Source organism: Poecilia reticulata, chromosome 7 (assembly GCF_904066995.2).
Source record: "Poecilia reticulata chromosome 7, P_reticulata-male-v2, whole genome shotgun sequence".
NCBI lineage: Eukaryota > Metazoa > Chordata > Actinopteri > Cyprinodontiformes > Poeciliidae > Poecilia > Poecilia reticulata.
Genome location: NC_088836.1, coordinates 10976299 through 10991053, shown reverse-complemented (window position 1 = coordinate 10991053; position 14755 = coordinate 10976299). Strand labels below are relative to the sequence as shown.

At 38.2% G+C, this 14755-nt stretch overlaps 1 protein-coding gene across 1 annotated transcript; it reads right to left on the bottom strand.

The window, feature by feature from the left end:
* Positions 1-2778: 2778 nt before the first annotated feature.
* On the bottom strand, positions 2779-14258 carry LOC145552201 (uncharacterized). Its single transcript, XM_081608859.1, has 2 exons — positions 14035-14258; positions 2779-7367 (listed from the first exon to the last, which is right to left on the bottom strand). The coding sequence occupies exons 1-2, from the start codon at positions 14096-14098 to the stop codon at positions 4213-4215; spliced, it is 3219 nt and encodes a 1072-aa protein (XP_081464985.1). The 5' UTR covers positions 14099-14258; the 3' UTR covers positions 2779-4212.
* Between the last annotated feature and the right edge of the window lie 497 nt (positions 14259-14755).

Sequence of the window (14755 nt, the reverse complement as noted above, 5' to 3'; positions counted from 1 at the left end):
TTTTTAACGTAATCTCTGGTCGGCTTGTGGAGCGCAGGAGGTTGCCATGGCAACGGGTGTGCTTAAATGACAGAGAGACACGGAGAATAAAAAGGTGCGAGTGGTTTAGAGTTGATCACCTGTTCAGGTTGTTTTACCTTTGTTTACCTTTGCCTTGGTGCATCACAGCCGCTGTAGTTTCTGAGGTTCAATAAACGACAAACTTGGACTAATTACCTCGTTCTGTGTGAGTATACATCATTTACAACAAACATCAAACACGGTAAAGTTTGTTTCATTAAGTATTTAACAAACAAATGGCTTCTACCGTGATAATTATGTGAAATTAAATTAACTGTCTAATATAAAAAATAGTTTGATGCTTTCGGGCTCAGAGTTTGAGTCTTTTCCTTTATCAAACAATTTTTTTCCTCTTATTTAGTGGAAATATTGATGTTGATGAAATTTAATGATAACCTTTTTCAACCTTTATAGCTCCACTGTTGAAAATGAGAAGCTAACATTCACAAATGACAGTGACATAAAATCCAGTGCAACATCTGGTTTGAGGTGATTCTTCTGGAACCTGTTGGAGGAAAAATATCCCAACTTCAGAAGATGAGCTTTAACTTAACAGAGCTCTGTGGTTCCTCCTATCAGTATGAGAGTCGGTGTGAGGAGGCGCCATGTTAGGAAGATGAAATGGAAGCTGAAGGATCTTCAGAACAAACAGGTCATGATTCTGAATTACTGATTATTCCTCTTTCTGGACACAGGATCAATATAACCAGTTTAAAAGCTAAAATTAATGGTTACATGCCAGACATGGAAAAGTGGGGTGCTCTCCATGCCATGATGTTCAGAATTTAGGTCTCGTGGCATCTCAAGGTGTCAACATTACAGCCAGTGGGCTGAGGGAAATACAGCCTTATTTTGTAGCAATTCAAGAGCTACTCAGCTTTCATCGCTTCACAGAAAACTTAATCAGCACAGAAGCTCCAAAGCAATATATATATGTATGTATTTTTTTGGCCATTGTACCCCCAAGAATTTAAAACTACTTTCACCCCTGCCTGTATGTAAATGAGAAGAATCAGAGGCAGGTGATTAGCAGGTTATTGCTTTTACTGACGACAATCTGTGTCATGTGACTAAGCTTTAATAGTAACATGACATGTGATATCGACATATAATGTAGATATGAAGATATAGATATTCACATTTACTTTACAGTATTTTTAGACTGTTTTTGAATGTTGGTCCCTGTAATAATTTGGTCTTTTTCGTGTCAATTTCTGTAAACCTGAAAACTCATCAGATATAAACGTTCTCTCTCTGTAAGGGAGCGAGTTCATCATCAGCTCATATAAAGCTGGTAAAAGTTTATTTTATTTGAGATGTTTCACTTTGACAAGCTTTACACAACAAGATGAAAAAGGAAAAGGACCAACATTCAAATACTGCACGTCGTTCTCTCAGCTCGTCATTGATGACGTAATCCTCACATTCAAAGCCCGAATCACACGTCACAGATTGACGTCAATGAAGGACTGAACCAGAGTCCTTGAATGTAGGTCTTCTACGATCATTTGGTCACTAAACTTCTTTTCGTCTTGCAGAACGAACCAGTTAGACAGGTTCTCAGGATAGAATAGTTTATCCTTCCTGTCTTTACTTCTCTCTCAGTCTATCCGTCTTAACATAGACTGAAGATGAGGGTTCAGTGTTCCCACACAAGACGACAAAGAACTGGCGCTCTGCGGGATGGGGGGCGGAGGAGTTGCCCCTCCTGCGGTCGCGCCAGGCCCGGCGACATGGGCTGGCATTGGGGGTGCAATGCCGCCGGGCCTGGCGCGACCGCAGGAGGGGCAACTCCTCCGCCCCCCATCCCGCAGAGCGCCAGTCAGCCATGCCCGCCCTGAATGGGAACCTTTTTTTTTTTTTTAATCCTCAGAGTGGCCAAAACTTTCTTTTCTTTTGTTCCTATCTCCATTGGTCAGTCATACAAATCAACCAATCATGACAGGCCAACTGAAAATAAAGTGAAGCGGGTCACACACCAACATCTGGTTTGAGGTGATTCTTCTGGAACCTGTTGGAGGAAAAATATCCTAACTTCAGAAGATGAGCTTTAACTTAACAGAGCTCTGTGGTTCCTCCTATCAATCAGTATGAGAGTCGGTGTGAGGAGGCGCCATGTTAGGAAGATGAAATGGAAGCTGAAGGATCTTCAGAACAAACAGGTCATGATTCTGAATTACTGATTATTCCTCTTTCTGGACACAGGATCAATATAACTAGTTTAAAAGCTAAAATTAATGGTTATATGCCAGACATGGAAAAGTGGGATGCACTCCATAATGTTCAGAATTTAAGTCTCATGGCATCTCAAGGTGTCAACATTGCAGCCAGTGGGCTGAGGGAAATATAGCCTTATTTTGTAGCAATTCAAGAGCTTTTATCACTTCGCAAAAAAGTTAATTAGCACAGAAGCTCCAAAGCAATACATACAATTTTGGTCATTTTTTTAAAATGTCTTCTGGGGAACTTCTTCCAGGGAGTGACTTCGGTTGTGTATTAAGTGGTAAACACAGGCTGTACAAGAAATTTTTAAATTAAGAATAGAACACTATATAAATCCAAAAATCTGCTTGGGTTTTGAGTAACAAATCGTTACGTTTTATTTCACATTTAAAAATTATCTCATCAGACAAACAAAACTATGAATTTATGAGCAAATTCTGACATTTTAAAGACTAATATGAAAGTAAAGAACATAATAATTTTAAGAATAAGAAAGACTTTTAGATCAAATTTATTATGGTTAAAATGAATGAAACCAATATTTACAGTCAGTGCTTGATCTCCAAATAGTACAACAGGTACAGAAAATTAGCACAAGGTTTGTGTACAGACAAAAGTCTCATTTTAACAAACTGTATATGTCTGTCATTTTGGTAAAAACATGTTTATTCTTCATTTAGTGAAGTAACTCAAAGTTTGTAGTAGCCAGAAATATTTAAGTAAGAGTAGCAGTATTCATAATATTACTCAAGTGAAAGTATAAAGTTCTCTGTAGTATCTTTTTTTCCAACTAAATGTAACTGAGTAAATGTGAGTCACAGCCTAAAAACGTAACGTTTTTATAGTCATAATAGAAGTCAGCTGCAGCAGAAAAAAGAAAAATACAACTAAGACAAAAGACACCAAATTATTGAAGACAATAATAATCAACCATGCTTTCTTACATTTTCCATAAACATATTTATTTATACACAAAACTTATACTTGGGTAGAGTTAAACTGGTTAATATAATCTGAAACAAATAACAGCATCAGTTACAATCTCATCTTATTTTGAAGAGAAACCTTAGAGATTTTTGTTGTATGTAGATATATCTGATAATGCACAATCATTAATGAAAATGCACAATTAGTAAATAAGACCACATTGTATTTTTTTATTACAAGTGTATTAAGGTCAACAACACCCACCCACTCTTTCTCTATACAGGATAGAATAATACAAATCAATCCCTCAAGTCCAATCTTGTGAGAATGTTCTGAAAGGGAGTCCATGTCCGGTCAAACTCTGTTAGTGCATGAAATAGTCAGTGGGCTCCAATGCCACTGCAGCTATCAGCATCAGTACTGGCTCTCCTCAGGGCTGTGTGCTGATCCCTCTGCTCTTCACGTTGTACATAAACAGGATGCTAATACAATAACATACAGTTTATTAGTACTGTTTTTTGATACAGAATGTTCCAGAAAAAAAAAACGAAGCATCTCTGAAGGAAAATGTGTCATGGTTGCACATCTCCAAGAATCCAAATGTGAAAATCCAAATGATCAGATTTAACAAATACAACAACTTTCAGCTTTGTAGACACAAAACCCCTCCAGTCTTTCATTCCAGTGTTAAACCAAATCAATAGAATAGTGTACCTCAACATAGGACATGTATGGAAAATACTTCTATGGCTTTTCATCTGTGTGACGCCTCATATGGTGAGTTAAACCAACTTTGGAACGAAAACTTTTTCCACAGCTCCCACATGAAAACGGCTTTTCACCAGAGTGAATCATCATGTGCCGAGTTAACTCCTGTTTTTCCTTAAAACTTTTTCCACAGCTCTCACATGAAAACGGCTTTTCACCAGAGTGAATCATCATGTGCCGAGTTAACTCCTGTTTTACCCTAAAACTTTTTCCACAGCTCCCACATGAAAACGGCTATTCACCAGTGTGAATCATCATGTGCTGAGTTAAATTGTAATTTTGTCTAAAACTTTTTCCACAGCTCCCACATAAAAACGGCTTTTCACCAGTGTGAATCATCATGTGCCGAGTTAACTCCTGTTTTACCCTAAAACTTTTTCCACAGCTCCCACATGAAAACGGCTTTTCACCATTGTGAATCATCATGTGCTGAGTTAACTCCTGTTTTACCCTAAAACTTTTTCCACAGCTCCCACGTGAAAACGGCTTTTCACCAGAGTGAATCATCATGTGCCGAGTTAACTTTTCTTTTTGACTAAAACTTTTTCCACAGCTCCCACATAAAAACGGCTTTTCACCAGTGTGAATCATCATGTGCCGAGTTAACTCCTGTTTTACCCTAAAACTTTTTCCACAGCTCCCACATAAAAACGGCTTTTCACCAGAGTGAATCATCATGTGCCGAGTTAACTTTTCTTTTTGACTAAAACTTTTTCCACAGCTCCCACATAAAAACGGCTTTTCACCAGTGTGAATCATCATGTGCCGAGTTAACTCCTGTTTTACCCTAAAACTTTTTCCACAGCTCCCACATGAAAACGGCTTTTCACCAGTGTGAATCATCATGTGCCGAGTTAACTCCTGTTTTACCCTAAAACTTTTTCCACAGCTCCCACATGAAAACGGCTTTTCACCAGTGTGAAACATCATGTGCCAAGTTAAGTCCCGTTTTCCCCTAAAACTTTTTCCACAGCTCCCACATGAAAACGGCTTTTCACCAGAGTGAATCATCATGTGCCGAGTTAACTTTTCTTTTTGACTAAAACTTTTTCCACAGCTCCCACATAAAAACGGCTTTTCACCAGAGTGAATCATCATGTGCCGAGTTAAGTCCCGTTTTCCCCTAAAACCTTTTCCACAGCTCCCACATGAAAACGGCTTTTCACCAGTGTGAAACATCATGTGCCAAGTTAAGTCCCGTTTTCCCCTAAAACTTTTTCCACAGCTCCCACATGAAAACGGCTTTTCACCAGAGTGAATCATCATGTGCCGAGTTAACTTTTCTTTTTGACTAAAACTTTTTCCACAGCTCCCACATAAAAACGGCTTTTCACCAGTGTGAATCATCATGTGCCGAGTTAACTTTTCTTTTTGACTAAAACTTTTTCCACAGCTCCCACATAAAAACGGCTTTTCACCAGTGTGAATCATCATGTGCTGAGTTAAATTGTAATTTTGTCTAAAACTTTTTCCACAGCTCCCACATAAAAACGGCTTTTCACCAGTGTGAATCATCATGTGCTGAGTTAACTCCTGTTTTTCCTTAAAACTTTTTCCACAGCTCTCACATGAAAACGGCTTTTCACCAGTGTGAATCATCATGTGCCGAGTTAACTCCTGTTTTACCCTAAAACTTTTTCCACAGCTCCCACATGAAAACGGCTTTTCACCAGAGTGAATCATCATGTGCCGAGTTAACTTTTCTTTTTGACTAAAACTTTTTCCACAGCTCCCACATAAAAACGGCTTTTCACCAGAGTGAATTATCATGTGCCGAGTTAACTCCTGTTTTACCATAAACCTTTTTCCACAGCTCCCACATGAAAACGGCTTTTCACCAGTGTGAATCATCATGTGCCGAGTTAACTCCTGTTTTACCCTAAAACTTTTTCCACAGCTCCCACATGAAAACGGCTTTTCACCAGAGTGAATCATCATGTGCCGAGTTAACTTTTCTTTTTGACTAAAACTTTTTCCACAGCTCCCACATAAAAACGGCTTTTCACCAGTGTGAATCATCATGTGCCGAGTTAACTTTTCTTTTTGACTAAAACTTTTTCCACAGCTCCCACATAAAAACGGCTTTTCACCAGTGTGAATCATCATGTGCTGAGTTAAATTGTATTTTTGTCTAAATCTTTTTCCACAGCTCCCACATAAAAACGGCTTTTCACCAGTGTGAATCATCATGTGCTGAGTTAACTCCTGTTTTTCCTTAAAACTTTTTCCACAGCTCTCACATGAAAACGGCTTTTCACCAGTGTGAATCATCATGTGCCGAGTTAACTCCTGTTTTACCCTAAAACTTTTTCCACAGCTCCCACATGAAAACGGCTTTTCACCAGAGTGAATCATCATGTGCCGAGTTAACTTTTCTTTTTGACTAAAACTTTTTCCACAGCTCCCACATAAAAACGGCTTTTCACCAGAGTGAATTATCATGTGCCGAGTTAACTCCTGTTTTACCATAAACCTTTTTCCACAGCTCCCACATGAAAACGGCTTTTCACCAGTGTGAATCATCATGTGCCGAATTAATTCCCGTTTTCCCCTAAAACCTTTTCCACAGCTCCCACATGAAAACGGCTTTTCACCTGTGTGAATCATCATGTGCCGAGTTAATTCCCGTTTTCCCCTAAAACCTTTTCCACAGCTCCCACATGAAAACGGCTTTTCACCTGTGTGAATCATCATGTGCCGAGTTAATTCCCGTTTTCCCCTAAAACTTTTTCCACAGCTCCCACATGAAAACGGCTTTTCACCAGAGTGAATCATATTGTGCCGAGTTAACTTTTCTTTTTGACTAAAACTTTTTCCACAGCTCCCACATAAAAACGGCTTTTCACCAGTGTGAAACATCATGTGCCGAGTTAATTCCCGTTTTCCCCTAAAACTTTTTCCACAGCTCCCACATAAAAACGGCTTTTCACCAGAGTGAATCATCATGTGCCGAGTTACATTCTGTTTTTGACTAAAACGTTTTCCATAGTTCCCACATAAAAACAAGTTTTGAAACGTATGACTTCTCATGTGATTATCAAAAACAGATTTTAAAGCGAAACACTTTTCACATGTGACACATGAGAAAGGTTTTCTTTCCTGATTTTGCTTCTCAGTTTCAGCAGCTTCCTTTAAGAGGATTTGGTTCCTGTTTGGTTCTGATTCAGTTTGATGCGTTTGCTCATCAACAGGAACCAACATGCAGGTATCAGTCTCCTGTTTTAATTCAATCTGTTCTTCGCCCTGACTGCAGTAAACTTCTTTCTCTTCCACTTTTATATGATGATCTTCTTTCTCTTCCTGGTCTTGTTTTCCCTGCAGAGGTTCCAACTCCTCCTGGTCCAGAGTGGATCTTCTCTCTTGGGAAGACTGCAGGGACTGCAGGGAAACTGAAGAAGAAAACAGAGAAAAGGAGTTATTGTTAACTTTATTGAAGTAAGTAGGATAAATCTTTTGTTTAAAACAGAAATCAACAAAAAAAAAAAAACACTTGAAAATTCAAAAGTGTAGACAGAGAGACAGATCAGTTGTCACATCCAGCTGACATTTTGAGAATTCTCAAATGAACGGATTTAAAAATATATATTTTATCGCAAAATTAATTGTAGTAGGGATAACTGTTGATATTTAAAAGTAGTGATGATGAGATGAAGCTTCATGAAACCCTGAGGAACTCCATCCAATCACTGGACTCATGAGCCAATGCACCGCGGTGCTTCATATGCTCCACTGTGACATCAAGTGGACAATATATGTGAAATAGGCAAAACAACATGAAGCCTTACAATGTAAAAGTAAAAAATGTTTCTGATTCTAAAACATAAATTCTGATTAATCTGCTTGTATGACAACTTTGCAGTCAGTTTCATGCCCCACAAGTGCCCCACAGCAAGGCACTTTGAAATGCCTTACTGCTGAAATGTGCTATACAAATAAAATTTGATTGACTGATTGATTGATAAAACAATGGCTGTATCAAAAAGAAAACGGGAAAAACAAAAGAGAGGGTTGTGATTGGCCCGTTATTCGCTATGTCACCAGAGAGTTCTCCGTTTTACGTTTTGCTTCATAAAAATGTTTTGCTTCATAAAAATGATCCTGGACATTAAACTTTTATCTACATACGAAGCATCACCTCAGTGCAGCGGTGGCTTCTTGATTGGACTTTCATAGAATATTTGGTTTGACAAACAATCGCCACTACAATTTTGTTTGTTACTACCCAATAGTAAGTCCTGCCTACGCCTCACAACTCTTCAAATAAATTTATGAATTTTCAAAACAATTTCCGATTTATGTGTCTCTTAGCATTGTTTTGAGTATGATGTTTATGTAGTATTGCCATATTGAAGACTGAATATAGCTGGGTTTCTACCAATTGTTTTGTCTCTAACATCAACTGTTTAATGTAAAAACCCTATTGAGACGCAGTTCCTAGAATTAAATATATTTTGGTCTAACCTTTAACCTGCTGACCCCCCTTGAAAGTAATCCTGGCTCTAAGATAGGAACTTCATCCTTGTCAGGTTCACTTGAGCTTTTAATTATCTGACTCCTTTACTATCCAGTTATTTCTCCATTCTTTTTCTTTCACTCCTAAAGGAACAATATCTGTCTCCTATTTAGCAGAGTATAGTGTTATAAATTATTTTGTCATGGGAGAACTCATGACCTTCAATTTTGACAGAATATGTTAGTTTAGTTTAGAACAATTTAGACAAAGTGTTAACCAGCAACCTTGGAACTAGAATTGGGAGAAAAAATTATTAGAATAAAAATAGCATTTACACCCACTTTTGAAATTGATTCAATTTCCTCTCAATAATTATTTTTGATTCATTTCTATCGTTGGAATGCTCACAGTGATAATCTATTAAATTAACTTCCAGATTGCCAAATTAAGGTTAAGGAAGGTTCAGAGGGTATTAATGAAGACTTATGTAATTAATTGGTAATTTTATGATCTTCCTGATGGACAGTCTGTTGGCCTTGGTTGCATGATGGTTCCTGTGCTGCTGCTCCTTTGTCCAAGGTTGTCGTCAACCAGTGGAGACCGTTTCCTGTGCTCAGCCGTTGTTGTTGCTGGCCTGAGCATCACTCCTTGAGCAGGCGTTGTGCCAGTGCTCCATGGTCCACGCAGGTTTCTGCTGTGGAGAGGAGTTTTGGTTCTCCGTGTTGACATGCTGTGAGGAGCCAACGTCACCAGTCAGCAGCTTTATAGGCACTTTTCCTCCAGTGCCAAAGTCGTCAAAGTTGCCATATGCAACTCTATCATGGCCAACAGTTCCATCTCTTAGTGATGAGTGAGTAATATTGTAACTATTTGAGTTGTTGTATTCCACCTGTGATCAATTAATTGTTTTATTAAATTTCATTCACTGCCACACTTAATTTTGATCAATTATAATTGTTGCTTTGTCCATGTCTTTATGTTCCAAACTGCAGAGGTCCCCCATAACAAAACAATTCACCCCCATATTAACTATAATTTAAAAAGCAGTAAGTAGTTTATTACAGAAAGTTTTATTTTTTCTATCCAGAATATGTTTTCCATGACCTATTATTAGCTATTATTGCTCTGATTATGTTGGAGCTGAAATACCATCTAAGGGGTTGTTTTTGCGAAAGGATTCTTGGCAATTCTCCAGTTCAAACTGACCCAACCCCCTTCCCTCCAACCGTGCACAAAGTGCACAGATGGACTTGGAAGGAATGCGGTCTCGACGGATAGCATCAACAAATTGGTCTATTTGGTACTTCTGAGAAGGAGCAGATGATTAGGTCTGTTGAAATCATGAGGTCTTATGTCCTTATTTGGACTCGTATTAAAGGTCGGCCAACAAACACTGTAGAAAAACAAGCTGAGAGTCTGTTGGCAGAAACAGCACCCTTTCCCTATTGGTTGAAAAAGACTGCTGAATTTGAGACTTAGGAGAGATTTTTTGGTATGTAAGATTTTATGTGTTGAACTGACAAAACTGATTCCGTGGGGGTAATAAATCTCTTGGCAGTCTATGGCCTAGCAGCAAGAACTACGTCACTGTGTATTATTTTCCTTACTTATATATTTGAGAGTAGCCACCCTTCAATTCCTCAATAATTCACTGTGTTTCCTGTGTATATTAATGAGTAATGGTAATCATGAGCAACAAATTCCTAATAGTGTATGCTGTTCCATTAACTAATTTCTACGTAATCAACAGTCATTTGCCAGTTAGTTGTTTTAAATTGTTGAATGTATTTCTTATAATTAAGAATCTATATTCCGATTCACTCAAACTGAATGGGTAGGTGAGGGCCCTGTTTTTCTTTGGATCGCCCGTGATGCAGCTGGTGCTAAGCCCCCCTTCTTGCTTTCTCTGCTTTTCTCTCTCTGCCTGAGCTGCGTCCTGTGTGCAGCTGCTGGCCTGTTGCCTCGTGTGACGTAGAGGCGCAGAGACTGAAACACAATTCATAAGACACATTACACTTTCACATGACAATTAACTCAACATAACAAACACTTTCGACTCATCCAAAATGCGAAAATATAAATGTACACATTTGGGTCTCATGATCATAAATCTTAAAAATAAAATCATTCTCTTTGCTCAATATACAGCATCTTTCGCAGCTCAATATACAACACATTCTTTCACATTCCGTACTCTTTATGCCCATTTTTCCCCAACACCTTGATAATAATTATGGAAATAGGAAACAATTTAGATCCACACATTTGACTCTGTCGACCCAGTACTCATATAGGTTTGAAAAGATCAATTGCAGAATCTTAAAGGTGTCCTGCCAACCTGCTCTTCAGTCCGGACTTTTGAGTACTGCGAAATCAGGCCTGTGTGGATGACTAAAGGCCTTGAAACATATTTAAAATTGTAGTTTCATGTGGATCCGTCAAAGTGAAATTGAAATTGTACCTGAGCAATATAACCAACTATACAGGTTTGTACAGATATTTGTAAGTGTAAGTGTGTACTTATGACAACAAATCAACACTTAGACAGACGACATGGAAACAATATCATAAATAATCTCGCTCACACTCATCCCACTGCTTCGCACATATAATCATGGTCGTGGCAGGGTGTGTTTGTGTGTGTGTGTGTGTGTGTGTGTGTGTGTGTGTGTATGCATGTCGGAGAGGGTGGTGGTATGTGTGTAAGGTTATGGCACACGCTCCAGCAAGAGAGCGAGCAAAAATTCCAATCGTCGGCTGCTCTTAGGCTCCCTTATTTTTATTCCTGAGATGGAGACGGAGCGAGGGCAGTGCATTTCTGTCTTAGTTTGTATATGCGTTGCCTGTCCTAACTATGCTTTGCTTAAGTTTAACCCTTCATGGAAATAGTTGAGTCTCACAACCCGCTATTCATGCAGCCAAGCCAAAGCATGCACATGTCTACCATATTCATGCATCACACACTAACTGCAGGCGATCACACACTCAAACCTGTTCCGCTGATATATGTCAAGCGAAGCTCTTAGTGCTTAGAGTCAAAACATGCAAACTTAAACTGCCCCATCATATGCAGCCACATTTCATCAAACACTCATCCAGACATACGTATTTTCATACATATATTCAATATACACCCATCGCACACACATCCACATCATTCACATAGGCCTAATCTCACACACATCCACATAATTTAGTCTCATGGAAGTTTAGTTCATTCCCTAATTTGTGCATGTACATTATTGAAAATTTTTCCTTTTTGAACAATTGATTAAATCATTACTCCAAGTTTTGTTTATTTGAGCTAACTCAGAGATCTCAGATTTCACTGCAGCTTAGGCCATTTATTAATTTATTATTTTTATTATTTTTATTTCTCCCTTCCTTCCATTCTTCCCCGGGGAACTAGTTAATATGAGCTCAATTTGTTAGCATGCTCGTTTATGAAAGGTATATAAAATGTAGTTTGCTTGTGATCCAGCCACTGTCCAATTTTTGTGTGCACACATTTAATTAGATTAGAACTTAAGTTAGCTAACAGAAATACTTTAACTCCTCACCAAAATCTCAAACAAAAATTAAAGAACAATCACTGCAGTTTAACTCACAAAATAATCTGTAAAAAACTCCATTTTATTCACTTGAACTTCTCAGTTCTCATTTTTCAACTTCAGGCCTACTCATTCTTACATGGAGGATTTTACGGCTTCTCTTCCACCAAACGGCTTTTGCTCTGTCATGAATGGAAAATAGGCTTTGGTCACTCCATGGAGGGGAAAAAACACACACGCTCCTCCGCTACGGAAAACTCACCATCTCTCTCTCCCGAGAGACACGATGGCTTTCACACAGCAGAATAAACGTCCCTCCTGGCCTCTTATTATTTCTATAGCGCTTTTCACAGAGATCCCAATCTCTCTTCGCAGATTCAGCTGGCTTAGTATTAACTCACGGCCTCTTGCCGTACTTTTGAACTCATGGCTTCTTGCCATACTATTAACTCACGGCCTCCTGCCGTATCTAACAAATCGTGATATATTATTAATTAGTCAGCTCGCGAAAGTGCCTGCTCAGAAGAGCTACACCAGGCTTGCTGATATGTGGTAACTTATAACGTGGAATAAAATTCCTAAATGTTACCATCGCCAAACGGCGGTGCCAGACTGACTAAGGTGCTTATTTTTTAGGTTGTCTGTGTTTCCAAAATGTACTAGATACCTATGAGTCTAACGTTTTGTGACAACCCCACCTTGCGCAAGGTTCTGTTTGTCAATGAGCAGGAAAGAACTTCATTTCTTTTTAGCTCTTCAAACCAGCAGCAGACAGGAAACTGCTCTACAATTTAATAAGTAAGAGATAAGAGATAAATTCTCACCTCTTTTGTGTCTGGGCCCGCGGTTCTGTTCTGCAGCCAGTCCAAAGAGTCACCTTCCATCCTCCTTAACTTGAATCAGTTCAATCGGCACGTCGGGTGTCACCACTTTATGGAGGAATTCAAAGGTGCTAAACTCATGAATTAAGAGACAATACACAAAACTCCATTCTCTCCAGCTCACTGACAACCAGGAAGACATTTAATGCACATCTGCGGAATCATCTATTACATTTTCATCATCTCATTTCATCGTCTCAGAATCCAAAATGTCTTGTCTTCTGCTTCTGGCTTCGAGCACTTATACCGTTTTCAGTCTGCTATTGTGTATTGGAAACCATCTGACCAATGGTGTTCTGAATCTTGCTTCTGGCTCTGTTTTACATTGAGTGTGTGTTGGAAGTTCCGAGAATTCTGGCCCGACCTCGTGGAAGTTAAATCTGCTCCCTCAGAGGACCATTAGTCAGATTGTTAGTTCTTATCTGTCCAAACAGAGACTCTGGCTGAGTTCCTTGCCTGCCAGGAATGTCTTGTACAACACCTTATTTGGTGTTGAACCAGCACAACATAACACATTCCTTTACATAATCAATGTGTTACTTTGTCGACCTATTACTTCAGTATGTTCCTTCCTCACTCATTATCTTTAATCTTAACGATCAGTGATCCTTATACGACAATCAAGCTGTTCAAACCTTACTTTCCATAACGTATTATAACATTCAGCTGATTAAAAGTACAGAACATATATTTCTGATTATACATTACAGACATTCTTCATTGGCATGTGTATTATTATTTTAAACCTGTCACAAACCATAATCATCATTAAATCATTATACAAGGTTTACTGTTATTTCTCAGGACTTTATTCCGTTTTCTGCGTGTACCTGGACAGATCTCACATGCTTATACCAGGTTTCACGACAATTTATTACAAATTATAAAATGTACAGCTACTAACACCGCTATTAATATTTTATGTTGCTTGCTGTACTAACCTTACGCTGCATTGTTCACATTTCTACTGTTTTCTGAAGTAAGTCTTAATAGTTAAAGGAGAGGCATAAAAAAGGTCATTTTCTCTCTACATAAATAAGCCATTGTCACAGCGTAATTGTCATGTCTGCGTTCTAACATGTTAACAAAGTATTTAAACGGGAAAAGAACATTTACTATAATGATCCTCATACAGAAAGATGCAGACATTAACCTCCGTGGTGTTTCCTACCTAATCGGTGAAAGATTATCGGGGAGGTCCGGGAGAAATCCAGCAGTTTGCGCTGATCATCCATCTCTTCCTCTGACTTGACGATTATTTCTTTAAACTCTGAATGAGCTTTTTGATAAACTCGTTAAAACTGGACAGAAGATATTTTTCCAGAGAATCACTCAAACATTCATCACAACAGATTACGTGCAGTCCTCTTTGTCTTCTTCTTTGGGATTTTATGATTGTCGGTTTTCATGTTATTGCTTTACCGCCACCTAGTGGATCCTTCGATCATCACATGTAAAGAGTTCTCATACAGTGCCAGTTCTTTTAGAAAAACGTAAAATCTTTTCATAGTAAAAATAGAAGACAGCTGCAGCAGAAAAGAGAAAAATACAACTAAACAAAAAAAACACTAAATTATTGACAACCATAATTTCTAAAATAAAGATCAATGTATGTAAATTATTTATAATGAATATTAAAAGTGTTTTTTATTTATTCATAATACTTTTACATAGGGAGAGTTAAATTGGTTAATATAATTTGAAACAAATAGCATCAGTTACAATGTCATTTTGTTTTGAAGAGAAAACTTAAGAGTTTTTTGTATATAGATATATCTGAGAATGCACAATCATTAAAGAAAATGCACAATTAGTGAATAAGACCACATTGTATTTTTATTTTAAGTGTATTAAGGTCAATAACAGATTTTAAAGTGAAACACTTTTTACAG

Excerpts from the sequence above, each read along its gene's own strand:
- LOC145552201 (XM_081608859.1), bottom strand. The coding sequence starts at position 14,098 with ATGGATGATCAGCGCAAACTGCTGGATTTCTCCCGGACCTCCCCGATA. Across the intron at positions 7,368-14,034 it reads GATAATCTTTCACCGATTAG|TTTCCCTGCAGTCCCTGCAG; the intron begins GTAGGAAACACC and ends TTTCTTCTTCAG.